This window comes from Exophiala oligosperma (genome assembly GCF_000835515.1).
Source record: "Exophiala oligosperma strain CBS 72588 unplaced genomic scaffold supercont1.1, whole genome shotgun sequence".
Classification (NCBI taxonomy): Eukaryota; Fungi; Ascomycota; class Eurotiomycetes; order Chaetothyriales; family Herpotrichiellaceae; genus Exophiala; species Exophiala oligosperma.
The window spans coordinates 260,672-274,028 of record NW_015622818.1 but is presented as its reverse complement, the minus strand read 5'-3'; the positions used below and the strand labels follow the sequence as shown (position 1 = coordinate 274,028).

Genomic DNA, 13,357 nt, shown 5'->3' with positions numbered 1-13,357 from the left:
GGCGTTCTCCAGGGTGTCATAGGTATAAACTGCGCCTAAAGACCCTGGAATATGACGCCTAACACAACCTCTCCAGCCACAAATTATTTGCTGTGGAATCCCTTATCAGTCATGCACTCCACCAAGCTACGCCACTGTAAGTCCCGTCATCACCATCATCCTCGCTTCATTGCTCTCGTGCCAATCCCCCCCCGCCTCTCCACTGCGCCTTTGTCCGTGGCTGCCCTTTGTTCGTGAACACCATCTTTACGCAAAGAGGGAGCTGTGGGTGGTGCTAGAGCTTTGTACTCTGCATCTATCATAATGGCTGGGCAGAGCGACAAAGAGATTCTGAGCTTGGACGATCTAGAGACTGCTCTCGCCTCTGACACCAAGATCAAGCTCGCAGGCATTGACATAGATGGTATGACGCACCTGGCCCCAAACAACAAACATCTGCTGACTCGGGACAGGAATTCTTCGAGGTAAACTCGTCTCGAAGAAGAAATTCCTTTCGGTTGCGAAAGATGGCTTTGGCTTCTGCAGCGTCATCTTCGGCTGGGATATGCACGATCTGACCTACTTCCGAGAACTGAAGATAAGCAATAAAGAGAATGGATACAAAGATCTGGTTGCAAAGATAGACCTCAGCAGCTACCGGCGTATCCCATGGGAGGATAATGTGCCCTTCTTCCTGGTCAGCTTCTGCGACCCCGACACCGGCAAACCCATCAGCGCTTGCCCCAGAAGTCTCTTGCGGACTGCGGTCCAAAAGCTGCACAAAGCTGGCTATGGAGCCATGGCTGGCGCAGAGTACGAGTTCTTCACGTTCAGAGCCCCCAGAGATCCCTCTATTCAAACCACTCATCTTTCATCTGCCACCACAGCTCCCTACCTTCAGACCAACCCCGTCGACTCTCTGCCCCATCTCACCCAGGGCATGTTTGGTTATTCCCTGACCGATCCGATCCATAATCAAGACTGGTTCTACAGCATCTTCGATGCTTGTGAGAAGTTCAGATGTAATGTCGAAGGTTGGCATACCGAGTCAGGGCCTGGAGTGTTCGAGGCTGCTCTTGAGTTTGGTGAAATCACCGAGATGGCGGATAGAGCGAGTCTATTCAAGTATGTTGTCAAAGCGATGGGTAGCAAGTATGGTATCACCCCGACGTTCATGGCAAAACCCAAACAGGGCCTTCCGGGCAACAGTGGGCACGTACATTGTTCCATTGTCGACAAAAAATCGGGGGAAAACTTGTTTTATCGGGGCGAGAAAGATCCAAATCCACCGTATCAAGACCTCGAATACGTCTCAGACCTGGGCCGACAGTTCCTCGCTGGGATTCTGGACGGTCTGGCCGATGTAATGCCATTGATTGCGCCTACAGTAAACTCATACAAGCGGCTGGTTGAGAATTTCTGGGCACCGGTCACTGTTTCCTGGGGTCTAGAGCATCGAGCAGCATCAATCAGACTTATTGCACCTCCCACGGCGTCAGCAAAGGCAACGAGATTTGAAATCAGAGTCTGTGGCGCTGATTCAAACCCTTCATTGGTGCTTGCTACAATTGTTGCCTTGGGTTGGAGAGGTATAGAGAAGAAAATGGACATCCCGGTTCCTCCTCTAAGCAGAGGAGAAGATGTTGGAGGGAGCAGCGACCAAGGCGAGCGATTGCCCAAAAACCTCAAAGACAGTACAGCAAGATTTATGGCCAAAGGCAGTGTGGCCCGAGAAGTCTTTGGAGACGAATTTGTCGACCATTATGGAGGCACGAGAGAACACGAATGCAGATTATGGGATGAAGCCGTGACCGATTGGGAGGTTAGGAGGTATATCGAGACTGTATAAGATACCCATTTGGTAATGAGATTTTCCTACTCGATTCAAAAGCACTGGCTCTGCCCAATCTCTCGCGATTGTTTGTCAGGATTTTGGTAATTGTCGGCGGCCGGCGCATCAATGAACAATGAGTTGAGTTTATTCTTTCTTCATTTCCTTTGTACCTCACTTTTTCTATTCAAACCCTTATTGTTCTTGACGGCATTGACGGTATTTTTGGCACGCTTGTCACAATGGCCATTCAGTCCAGCCTTTCGAGTCCTATTCCTGGCATTCCAGTCTTTCCCCATAAACGTTTGCTCGTCCTCTCTCAATCTTCCTTGTTCTACACACATCGTACATCCCTACCCTTTTACATTCACGAATCCAGGACTCCCTCACAATGGCCCCAGCAACCAGAGGACAAGCCAAGAAGACCACAAGTAGAAATGAGAACAACCCCATTCCTGATCCGACAGCTAGTACTGGCCCCCGTCGAGGTGCACGACGCCAGAAACCCACGGAACGTTATATCAACTACCAAAAGACCCTGAAAGGATCGAGCAAATCCAAGCCGGAACTAAACATTGCTGCAGCCGTTGACAAGTTTATCATTCAACTATATGCTGAGATAGTCGCTGCTGCTGTTTCCCCCATCAGCGAGAAGGACCGTACTGAAATTCAAGATTTAATCCGGCAGGCAAGAACGTTGCGATTCTTTGACCTCTACCCAAGTGACATTGCTGATGACCTCAAAAGGACCCTGAGAAACTCCAAGCCATCCCGTAAGCAGGACAAGAAGGTAGTTCAGCGTGCAATCGACGACCTTCAGGTGAGCCATCCCGAACGGCTAATCAATTTTATCAAAACACCCAACCTAGTTATGCTTAGTATCTGTTGTCACTCGCAAAGTTTTCGAGCCGCCATCCAAAGAGACAACGCTGACAGCAAGGCCGAAAGCCTACCGAGATGGGGTGATGTACTCCCCAAGATCAAAAAATTCTCGTCCAGCTTAGAGTTGGTGGCCGTAACAAGGAACCTGAACTGGGAGGCCGCATTGAGAGTTTTTGACACTGAATACGACCGCCTCATCAAATGCTGCTTCAAAGGTGACCAACATGTTCACAACATTAACCATGATAGCTTTGGTATAGGTGAACGTGACTTGCACCAGCTTCATCATCCTACAGACCACGTTCCTCACCATTGGGTGCTCCCCAAGAGAAAAGAGTCTGCAAAGCGCTGTCGTTTCGAATACCAATACAGCTCCGACCTCGACAATGAGGACTTTTACGGACAGAGGGTGCCGGGAGGCCTCAATGGAGGAGGGAGGCCGACGATTGGTGAACATCAAAAGGCATGGCAAGTTGATATGGCGGAGTCTAGAGTGCTGGACACTTACGACTGGCCAAATTTATCGGATCAGGCAAATGGAGATCCGCGATTCGATGTGAAACTCAAGTGCTACTCCTGTGGCAAAAGAAAGGACTGTCCCTGCAAATTGTCAGACTACTACGATAAACACAACGGCCGCCCTGACGCTCTGGTCGAGTTGTTCGACACCGGGAAGTTGGGCACGGGGGTTCGAGCCCTCCAACCTCTGGAGAAGGATGCGATCCTGGGTGAATACATTGGGGAAATCTACCCATACCAGAACCCAAGCAGATATAGAACGGAGATGTATGTGTTTGGGATGGGCATCCCACAGAAGCGTCGCCAGAAAAGGAGAGGCGTTGATAATGGTCAGGCGGAAGACTCTATCGACATAATTGTTGATCCGGCAATATATGGGAACTGGACACGATACATCAATCACAGTTGTCAACCAAACGCCTCGTACACATTTGCGACGGTCGGCCGACGACGGGTGATTCTGATTCAAACACTGAGGGATATCAACTTTGGGGAGGAGTTGACGTCAGACTATGGGGAAGGATATTTCACAAACATGAACCTCGAGTGTACATGCGGTGCAGAGAAATGTCGATCAAAGCAGTAGTAGTTGATATATCAGATTTCCATTACGGGTAATAAAACCTCTTGTGGAATATTTCACTACACAGGTACAATAGCAACAGTCCAAACAGCACAACACCTATCGTAGGTTAAGGCAGTCAATCTTGCCAGCAACATCCCTTGAGGTGGATTCTATCTGCATTATGTACTCCCGTAACCTCGGAACATGGGCAAAAACAAGCCTCATCCAGTCGAGGCTGATCTATTGGCTGGTCCGGACCTCCTTGCACCTTAACCCCGAGGCATCTCCCGGGCCACCTGAGGGCGGGCGGGATTTGGGAAAGCGACTTTCTTGTGTCGCAGGACAGTCAGTACGCAGGACTGCGTACATGAGAAATGAGAAATCATCCAATTATCACAATGTACACAATGTCCCACGAGTTGATGACAGTGGTAAGACAATTCGAAAACTATTCATCAATTGCCACTCGGACATCCGGTGGACTTAGGGACTCGTGCAAAATGTTCGTGAACCCTCCCCACAACTCGACTCGACTCTTGTTCCTCCTCCCCAACTGATCAATCAGCGAGGGGCCAGCACCAGCCCACCGACTCCACGGGTTGTGAACTCCACGGGCGCAGCTTCGCTCCCCTAAAAGTGACCTAATCGAGCCCAGCCCATACTGGATACGGACAGGTAAGAATGACAATGCCTCGGATGTCGTCCTGGGCTCGGGGGAAAAGCACTGGGCTCCCTCCCTTACGAGCACGAAGTAGAATGCCAATATCTTTTTTCTCGTGTGCATTCTTTCTTCCCTGGAATCTCTTCAACTGTTTTGCAATTTCTTGTTCATTCTTTTCAAACAAGGCGGTCATTTTCCAGTTTTTCCCATTCAAACCATCTCGCCGTCATGGTCTTCTACCCTGCGCCATGGCTGCCCAAATTGCCAGAGATCCCGGATACGGTACCGATATGCGAATTCATGTTCGATGAGCAGTACGGGCGACGACCCTACGCCGAGTCGTGGGACACCTACACGTGCGGTCTCACCGGCAAGAGCATCTCTGCGACACAGCAGAGGGAGAGATTCGAGAAATTGGCGCGAGCATTGTCAAGAGAGCTCGGTTGGAAAGTCAACGAGGGCTCCGAGTATGACAAGGTTGTTGGTGTGTTTGCGCTGAACACGGTACGCACGCACGTCTATCGTCCGTCTCAAGACGTCTGAACTAATCGCTTCCTCCAGATCGATATCATGACCTTGTCATGGGCAATTCACAGAATGAACGGGGTGTCGTCGCCCGCCAACGCAGCCTACAGCGCAGACGAGCTTCGGCACCAACTCACCAACTCGGGCGCCACGGTGCTCTTCACTGTCATGCCTCTGTTGGAAACGGCGCTAGAAGCCGCGGCAAAGGCGAACATACCCAGAAGCAAAGTCTACATATGCGAGATGCCAAATGATCCTCCCATTCCCAAGGAATTCAAGACCCTCGGTCAGTTAGTAAAAGAAGGAGAGTCACTGCCGGAGCTGGAACCCATCAAATGGAGCAAAGGTCAGGGTGCGAGACAGACCGCGTTTTTGTGCTATTCGAGTGGCACTTCAGGTCTCCCCAAGGGTGTCATGATCAGCCATAGAAACGTGATTGCGAATACCGTCCAGATAACTCTGTATGACAAGCCGGCTCGAGAGGCAGTTGCGCCTGGCTACCACGACATCGCCCTCGGTCTCTTGCCGCAGTCACACATTTATGGGTTGATCGTGACTAGCCATGCGTCGACCTACCGGGGTGATCAAGTTATAATCCTTCCTAAATTCGACCTGCAGCACTACCTCAACTCGATCCAGACGTACAAGATCAACACCCTGTACATCGTCCCACCGATTATCATCGCAATGGTCAAGCAACAGCAACTTCTCCAAAAGTTCGACTTGTCGAGCGTGAGATGTATCTTCACGGGTGCCGCTCCACTAGGCGAGGAAACGGCCCAGGAACTGGCGGCTCAATATCCAAAATGGATCATTCGACAGGGGTACGGGCTGACGGAGACGTGCACGGTGGTGTGCTCGACGTCTCCGGCCGATGTTTGGTTCGGCTCGTCAGGTTGCTTGGTCCCGGGTTACGAGGCCAAGATCCTGAGCATCGAGGGCAACGAGATCACGGGGTACAACCAGCGCGGTGAACTCTTGGTCAAGTCACCCAGCGTGGTCTTGGGTTACCTGAAGAACGAAAAGGCGACCAAGGAGACGTTTGTGGACATGCCCGAGGGCCGATTCATGCGAACCGGCGATGAAGTTGAAATCCGGGTGTCGCCAAAGGGCAACGAACATATCTGGGTCGTGGACCGAATAAAGGAACTCATCAAAGTCAAGGTAAGAATCGACTTGGTCGACGGGCGGGAAACGTGACTGACACATTTTCGTAGGGTCTTCAAGTCGCCCCGGCAGAGCTGGAATCGTGCCTACTCAATCACCCCGCCGTCGCCGATTGCGCCGTCATCCCCGTCCCCGACGAGCGAGCTGGCGAGGTCCCCAAGGCTTTCGTGGTCAAGTCCCAGTCGGTCGGCCTGGAGGAGAGCGATGCCATGGTCAAGCGCAGTATCGCCAAGCACGTCGAAAAGGAAAAGGCTCGCCACAAGTGGCTTGCCGGCGGCATCGAGTTCATCGATGTCATTCCCAAGAGTGCGTCGGGCAAGATTCTCAGACGGTTGCTCAGGGACCAAGAAAGAGAGAAGCGCAAGAAGGCCGGTGCCAAGCTATAGAGACATTTTGGCCGCTGTGTACGATTGGAGAATGTAGCTTCTTACATAGAACACTGCGAGATGGTTTCTGATTGTTTTTCTTTTTTGGCAAGGGATACGAACAAGACAGAGATACCTAGGTATTCAAACAACGGTAAAATGCTCACAGAAGGTGGAATGCAGTCAAGTTTGAAAGAAAGAAAAACCCACACACTCGCTCCGTACTCGTATCGTCGATGTCATCTGGTTCATGGTCATCACAGGCGAGAAGGGGGTCAATCCTTTGTTTTCCCCTGCCCCCTTGTCGAGCGCTCCCCTGTCTATGTACAGATCTCCTGAAATTTGGCATACAGTAATGAAGGACCCGGTGCTGAGTCACGCATCCCTTGCTTATCACAGGGACGTTGGGAGCCTGTACTCGTACGAGTATGTCGAAGCCATTGATATTCCCGTCAATGATTGTTTTTTGTGCACCTTGCCCTGGGTATTTTTGTTGGTCTGTCGTCCCAGATGTGAAGAACGGGGAGTCGGTCATAGCCGTTTCGCTCGTCTTTGCCTGTAATGATGCTGGAATGTACTCCATATGGGGGACCTGTAATTTCAAACACCACGCACGATACAAAAAGAAGCCCTTTGTTGGTTGGCTCGACCCCTGGATATCACGTGGTGTATGACGTCGGGAGCGGCGGGTTGATCAAACAAAAACACAATTTCTCCACGGTCGGGTCGGGATCTTCAGAACTTCGTTTCCCCCAAGATTGGAACTTGTCGTGCAATGGCTTTGAAACATTTATTGATACCGAGTACCTTGGTAACCCCCCCCCCCCTGGAGACTTGAAACACGTTCAAAATTACACCCGTACAACAAGAACAACACGGTGAAATGACAGGTACACACGAGGGACGGTCAGGGATTTCAGTCCCCCCCTGTCGTCAAACCATTTGTTTCTTATTGGAAGGAACTGCTCGTCGTTGTTGTGATTTGTTTACTGACTTTGCTTTGCCTGCCTCGGCCGACCAACCCACCACCCCCCCACGCACGCCTTACATACCGCTTCGTTTCCCACCCGTCGAGCCGCGTACGTCGGGGGGCCAATACCTTGGAATTTGAGTGTGCCTGGCTTTGTTTTGCTAGGGCAACCTGGTATATGAGAGCTCGGCCAGAGAAAAGACTTACCGCCGAGCAAAAGCTATGGGAACGTGTACATGGTTCAAGTTAATGTGGTAGGTTGCGACGACGCGTAAACCACCACCTTTTTTTCAACCTGCAATAATGTGCAAGCGACATATTAGGCTCATCGGTCCCAAGAGCCAATAATTGATTCCTCGTCCCTCGAGATAATCGGATACCTAAGGTAGCTCGATGAAATCGGTAACGATACCACAAGTAGCTTTCCTGGCATGGCCCGCTAGAGGTCTGGACTTATTACATGCCCGAGGGTCTGCTGATACGAAATCAAGTAATCCTGTGAACCCCTCCTTTGATGATATGGAATGCAAAACTCACGCAGGAAAAATAAAGAGGCTGGTAGTATCTGCTGTACGATAACAACTTGCATGGGTTATACTTCGTTTCAAGGACATGCCATTGAAATGGACAAGATAGCCAATCAACAAGCTACTGGAAGCTTGCCTCGAATGGCGCAGGACGCTTATCCATGCACGTCAAAATGCACCATTCTCTTCGCCCCCCTGTAGAATCCTTGATTCGGTAGTCAGTGAAGATAACGATTTGTCGAATCGGTTACTTGTACGGACTGCGTGCTGCGGACTGGACAATTGAGAAGGTGGTCGGTCCTGCCCGTTCCACCCAACCAGACGAAGGACCACGGGAGGAGATGCAAAGGAATGAAGCTGACTTGCTCGAGGTCTGAGTAAATCGCAGGGTTTCGTTCTCTGTACTCGTGAAGTACCTAATGCAAGCAGGGGATGTACTTTGCTGGCTTCCCCGCACTTGGGAAGAAAGATGTGCACTGGGTTAGGCATGCCATTTGCTGGCCCGCCCTGGATTCCCTCGACAAGAACTGACCACCCTTGGAGAGCTGGACCAGAAACATACCCACTAATACTCCGGTAAAAAAAGACAGTTAAAATGCACGGGAGAAACAAGCTCACCACTCCAGCCATGTGTGGTGTGAGAAGTGTCTCTATTGTAAGAGCTTACGGGGGATGCTAATCTGGCGTTGTCGCCACCGTCGCACAGTCAGATGCCGGTAGAGAGCATTGTTCAGAGCGCTGCGGACTCTTGCAATACTGTACATACTTGTATCATGGCAGACACGTGGGCCCGAGGAGACGGTGAGTGAGCTTGGGTTGTTGTGTAACAATGAAACCTGGCGGTGAGATGCAAAAGGAGGCCAGATGTTGATGTGATCTGGAGACGAAATTTGGAGGCTTGTGGGATTTGATCAGAGCGAGGGAGATTGGGAGGGAAGATGAGCTGCAGCTGTGTGTTTCTTGAAGCGAATCTGCAACCCAGTAGTGACACCGCAGGCGCCACAGCGGGAACCAATGCATGACGCATCTGCAGGCGCATGGATTTGCAAACGACGGATCATCTCGCCGTCTTCTTTCCAGTATCATGGCTAACATCTGTGAGAAGGGGACTCTGCTAGGTATAGGCCCTCTTGCTTTGAAACCCGGAGAATTTGTCCATGAGACTTCACCGTTGCATGCAGAAATTTCAACTCATGGATAACATACTTTGAGCACAGACACTGGGTGGGCAGCAAAGTTAATAGCACCGTCAATCCTCCGTCCGGAGTAATGACGCTTGGATATGAGACGAGTCGATGGAAGGCCTAGACATTGCCATTCTGTGGTACGGAACCCCGAAATGCGAGCATCAGTGATACAAAGACGAGGGTGCGGTCGCAGGAGATAGGCCATTTGTCAGTCCAGCCTGTCGCTGCAGAATCAATGCATCATTGAAGAGAGAGAAGTGAAGGCGCCTCCGCATAACACGGTCTTCTTCTCCGTATTGACCTGAGGCCTGCGCAGGCCGACATTTCTGCCCACGCTTCCAAAAAGAGAGGCCCAACGGTGGCTACTTGATGTAAAAATCCGCAATAGTCTCAAAAAGAAGTAACTCGATCTTGGTCGGATCGCGATGAGGGACAATAAAAAGCAAACATGCAAACATTGGTATTGAGGTCAGCGGCAATAGTGTGCCTACCGAGTAACAGTAACCCACTTGTAAAGACGGTGGAAACTCCGTAACGGATTCAGCAACACCATTTCCAACGGCAGCGGCAGCGGCAGCGGCGACGGCCAGTGATGCGAGCCTTTTGATCTCCTACAGGGCTGGCTTTTGTCAAAACATCAATTCAAGTCCCAGGCACATCAACAGCCTAGTCGGTGATGAAGACCGATGGTGGCCCGTTCACGGATTCACAACTACAGAGTGACATGGCATTGGGCAGGCGTACGTACAAAACATTGCCAATCATCATCACTTGGGTTTAGAGTTGTTGGCCTCATTCAATAATGCCCGGCACCTCCGCGCCTAGGAGTTGGAACGAGCTTCAAAGATGGAGGGTTGGTCGGGACGACATTATTGTTGTGCTTGAGTTTACTCCAGGGTAGGTAAGGCTTGTGGTTGCAGGGTAAATGAATACGAGGACATGGGTGGTGTATGGGCGGAACCCTACAAAGTTACGCCCATTGTTTACTCGTACTCCGTACTAGACTGCCGATACTGTAACATAGTATTGTCTTTTTGGCGCGCGCTTTCGAAAATCAAAATCAAACTACCGGGACGCGCAGGACTTGTTGTACTGATATACCTGTATGCATACGCTCCCCGTCAGCAGGATTCGTCGTGTAGTACGCAGTAATATGCGTAACCTGAAAACAAGTAGAAAAACAGTTCCATGCCCACGTGCCTAACAAGCACCATTTCCAGCTCGCCTATTTACGGAGTTGAACGAGTATTGTAGTAACAAACCCATTCGCCTCCGACTCTGTTTCCCACAAAAAACCTGATCTTGAGTTGGATGGTTGATCTTTCCTAACGGGGTTTTCTGCCAATTGATACCCTGGTCCATCGTTACCCGAGTCCACTAGTTCAGTTGTAACTCGTAGTAAGTTATCCGTACTTGTCCCGTACCCATCACTTCTCTTTTCGTGTCAGGGTCGCCATTTTCATTAAATCCTCTCCTCCTTCCTCCGCTACCCACGGCTGGCAATCGTAGTACCTCGACTGCGACCACCTTTGATATCTGCCTCACTTCCCCTTCACCCAACCGCAATATCTGCAGGTCTTGTACTTATATTTCCTTTTCTAATCAGCGAGACACCTTCACTACTGGCCGATATCTGCACTTGTTTCACGGCTTCACCCTGCAATCACTCCCGCCATTGTGAGCGCCAAGTACCGCGAGTGTAATTCATCTCACACTTCCTCCATCTCTTCAACCATCCAGATCCGTTTCCTCACGACTTCGACCGCAAGATACCCCAGTACCAGAGCTCCAGTGTCTCTGCCTCTTGACTGAGTCGGCCACTGCTAAAAGAAATTCGACCTCTTCGCCGGCAGGAGGTTCCACGACGAAGGGACTCTTACAGCCGACTCTCGATGCAATAAATCCTCCTGGTCAGACCTCTCCTGTCGCTACCTTGCGTCTACGAATCTCTCACGCCAGTCGGACAAAAAAATCTTCAATGAGGAAATAACAGTTGGAACAATCATTGCCGTTGGCTCAGTCTCAAAGGAAAGATGCTCTCCCGAAGCCTCCCTGACCCTCGTTGGGGCTGCTTCATGCTCTACATTGCCCTCATCGCCTCGCTCCTCGCGCAGGCACATGGCCTAGCCATCACCTACTGCTCACCCGACAACAATGCGGGCTCATATCCTCGGTGTGAGTATTGTCAAGACCTCAAAGATGCTGTCATTTTTCTGACAGGAAAACAGATTATAACCAGTTTATGTCAAATGGCGCGTGCCAGGACCACTGCCAGGGATCATACGCCTTTGCCGTCCTCCAGGGTTCTTACTGCTGGTGTTCAAACTACGTCCCTGCTGACCAGCAGAGCACGTACGATTGCAACGAACAATGTCCTGGTTATCCTCAGGACTGGTGTGGTTCGACCAACGCTGGCCTTTATGGATATTACCAATTGAGTCCTGGAGTTCCTCTCGGCACCTCTGGAGCTTCTGGCAGCAGCGCAGCACCCCGAACCTCTTCGGTTAGTACCTCTCCATTTGAGTCCGGGTCACCATCCACTTCCACCTCTGATGCTCCGGCTACTACCTCCTCTCCTGCTTCTTCATTTTCTTCAATGGTAACCGTTGGATCCTCTCAGAGCTCCGACGAGGCTTCTTCTGTAACATATGACACGTCAAGGGCTCCCTTGACTAGCTCATCAAGCTACACGAGCTTCATTGTATGACTGACCCGTCTCTTTCATGTCACCCCACTTTATTGTTCCTCATTATACGGGTGTTGTGGTGTTTTCTGCTTTTGTAACCAATACAAACGGCTTGCTAACGTGGTTCCCAGTCGTCGTCTGAACCGACTTCATCGTCCTTCTCAGCCTCGTCCGTGGACACAGCGACAGATAGCACTACTGCTGCGCCCACCGAAGTCTACACCAGCGTCACTACTGTCACCGGCAAAGTAAGCACGATCCTAGTAACGCCCACTCCCGCGGTCTCTTCAGATGCGACCTTGGGTCAATCTGCTACTGGTGGCGGCGGCGGTGGTATCAGTGGTGGCAAGGTCGCTGGCATTGTTGTGGGCGCCGCTCTCGGTGTGGGTGCTCTCATCGGTGCAGCTATGTACGTATGGTATCGACGCCGGCAGAAGAGAAATGGCACCATCAGCCAGCCTGAATCGTCGTTCATTGCTCGAAGTGGCGACCGCTCGCCTTCGAACAACGTACCCTCCCGACAAGTTAGTCAATTGTCGTCCTCTGGGTTGCTCGGGACTAAGACTCCTCGCATCAACACTTCCGGGATACCCAACGGTAGCGGTCCAAGAAGTGCGGGCACCGGTTCTTCAGGACTTGATCGACGAAGTCTGGCTACTGACCAGAGATTGAATCCTTACGCCCTGTATTTCCACGACGAAGGTCAGGTTAGCAACGTCTCACTTCAGGACAACCAGGATTACTCAAGGCAGCTACGGGTACGTTGATTCTTATGTCTCAAATTGAAGCGCGCTCACATTCTGTTCAGGTGGCTAATCCGGATCCTTGAGACGATCCAAAAGAACTCAAGATTGATCCCTCGCTAATCATTAATCGTGCCCGTCAAATTTTTGACCGCAGAGTCCTTCCCTAACGATGATACACGAATGCTCCACGTACAGGAGTCGCACCACAGCCGTCATCCACGAGCTCAAGTCTCGAAACTGGGTCCGGCGCGGACAAGAGATTGTACGCGTCGACGAAATGATCTTATGATGAGACGTCCCTTCTTTTCTAAACAGCAACAATTGAGATATCCACACTTTTTTCCGCTTTTGGCATAGGGAACGGAGTCCGGCCAGATTTGTACATTTAGCATATGACAACAGGAGTGCATTGCCATGGGCGTGCTGGCGGGATTTCGTGTCTTCGGACGAAACTTGGCGTTTACCTTATGTAGGAGACAAGTGACCAGGTGCGATGCCGGTGATTCTCTGGGAGAAGAATCATCAAACAGGCTATTGCAACCAATGAACAGACACTAATGAACATTGGTCGAGTCAGGATTGTACAGGACTCGCCAAAGTATGAGATGGTCCTTGAATAAGGACATGATGGACTATATAGAAGAAGACAAAAGTTTGCTCCCAAACCCGGCTCCTCCGCAGTGAATTTCGAATCATGGAGCGAAGAGTGCGCTTCGCCATGGATGTTGATGCCCAAGTGGATGGAGA

General features: G+C 50.8%; 3 protein-coding genes across 5 annotated transcripts; all 3 read left to right on the top strand.

The window, feature by feature from the left end:
- Window positions 1-170: 170 nt before the first annotated feature.
- Window positions 171-1,945, top strand: PV06_00094 (uncharacterized protein). The gene is made up of 2 exons (XM_016400559.1): window positions 171-403; window positions 453-1,945. Exons 1-2 carry the CDS (start codon window positions 304-306, stop codon window positions 1,826-1,828), a joined length of 1,476 nt encoding a protein of 491 aa, XP_016267612.1. The 5' UTR covers window positions 171-303; the 3' UTR covers window positions 1,829-1,945.
- Window positions 1,946-4,494: 2,549 nt separating this feature from the next.
- PV06_00093 (uncharacterized protein) lies at window positions 4,495-6,659 on the top strand. The gene is made up of 3 exons (XM_016400558.1): window positions 4,495-4,941; window positions 4,999-6,126; window positions 6,180-6,659. The coding sequence occupies exons 1-3, from the start codon at window positions 4,666-4,668 to the stop codon at window positions 6,513-6,515; spliced, it is 1,740 nt and encodes a 579-aa protein (XP_016267611.1). The 5' UTR covers window positions 4,495-4,665; the 3' UTR covers window positions 6,516-6,659.
- Window positions 6,660-10,634: 3,975 nt separating this feature from the next.
- On the top strand, window positions 10,635-13,301 carry PV06_00092. Of its 3 annotated transcripts, XM_016400556.1 has the most exons (5): window positions 10,635-11,353; window positions 11,407-11,681; window positions 11,799-11,879; window positions 11,996-12,622; window positions 12,673-13,301. In XM_016400556.1, the coding sequence occupies exons 1-5, from the start codon at window positions 11,212-11,214 to the stop codon at window positions 12,691-12,693; spliced, it is 1,146 nt and encodes a 381-aa protein (XP_016267609.1). In that variant the 5' UTR covers window positions 10,635-11,211; the 3' UTR covers window positions 12,694-13,301. The 3 variants fall into 3 exon arrangements, with proteins under 3 accessions (XP_016267609.1, XP_016267610.1, XP_016267608.1); XM_016400557.1 differs by lacking the exon at window positions 11,799-11,879; XM_016400555.1 differs by having other exon boundaries at window positions 11,407-11,879.
- The last annotated feature ends 56 nt before the right edge of the window (window positions 13,302-13,357 follow it).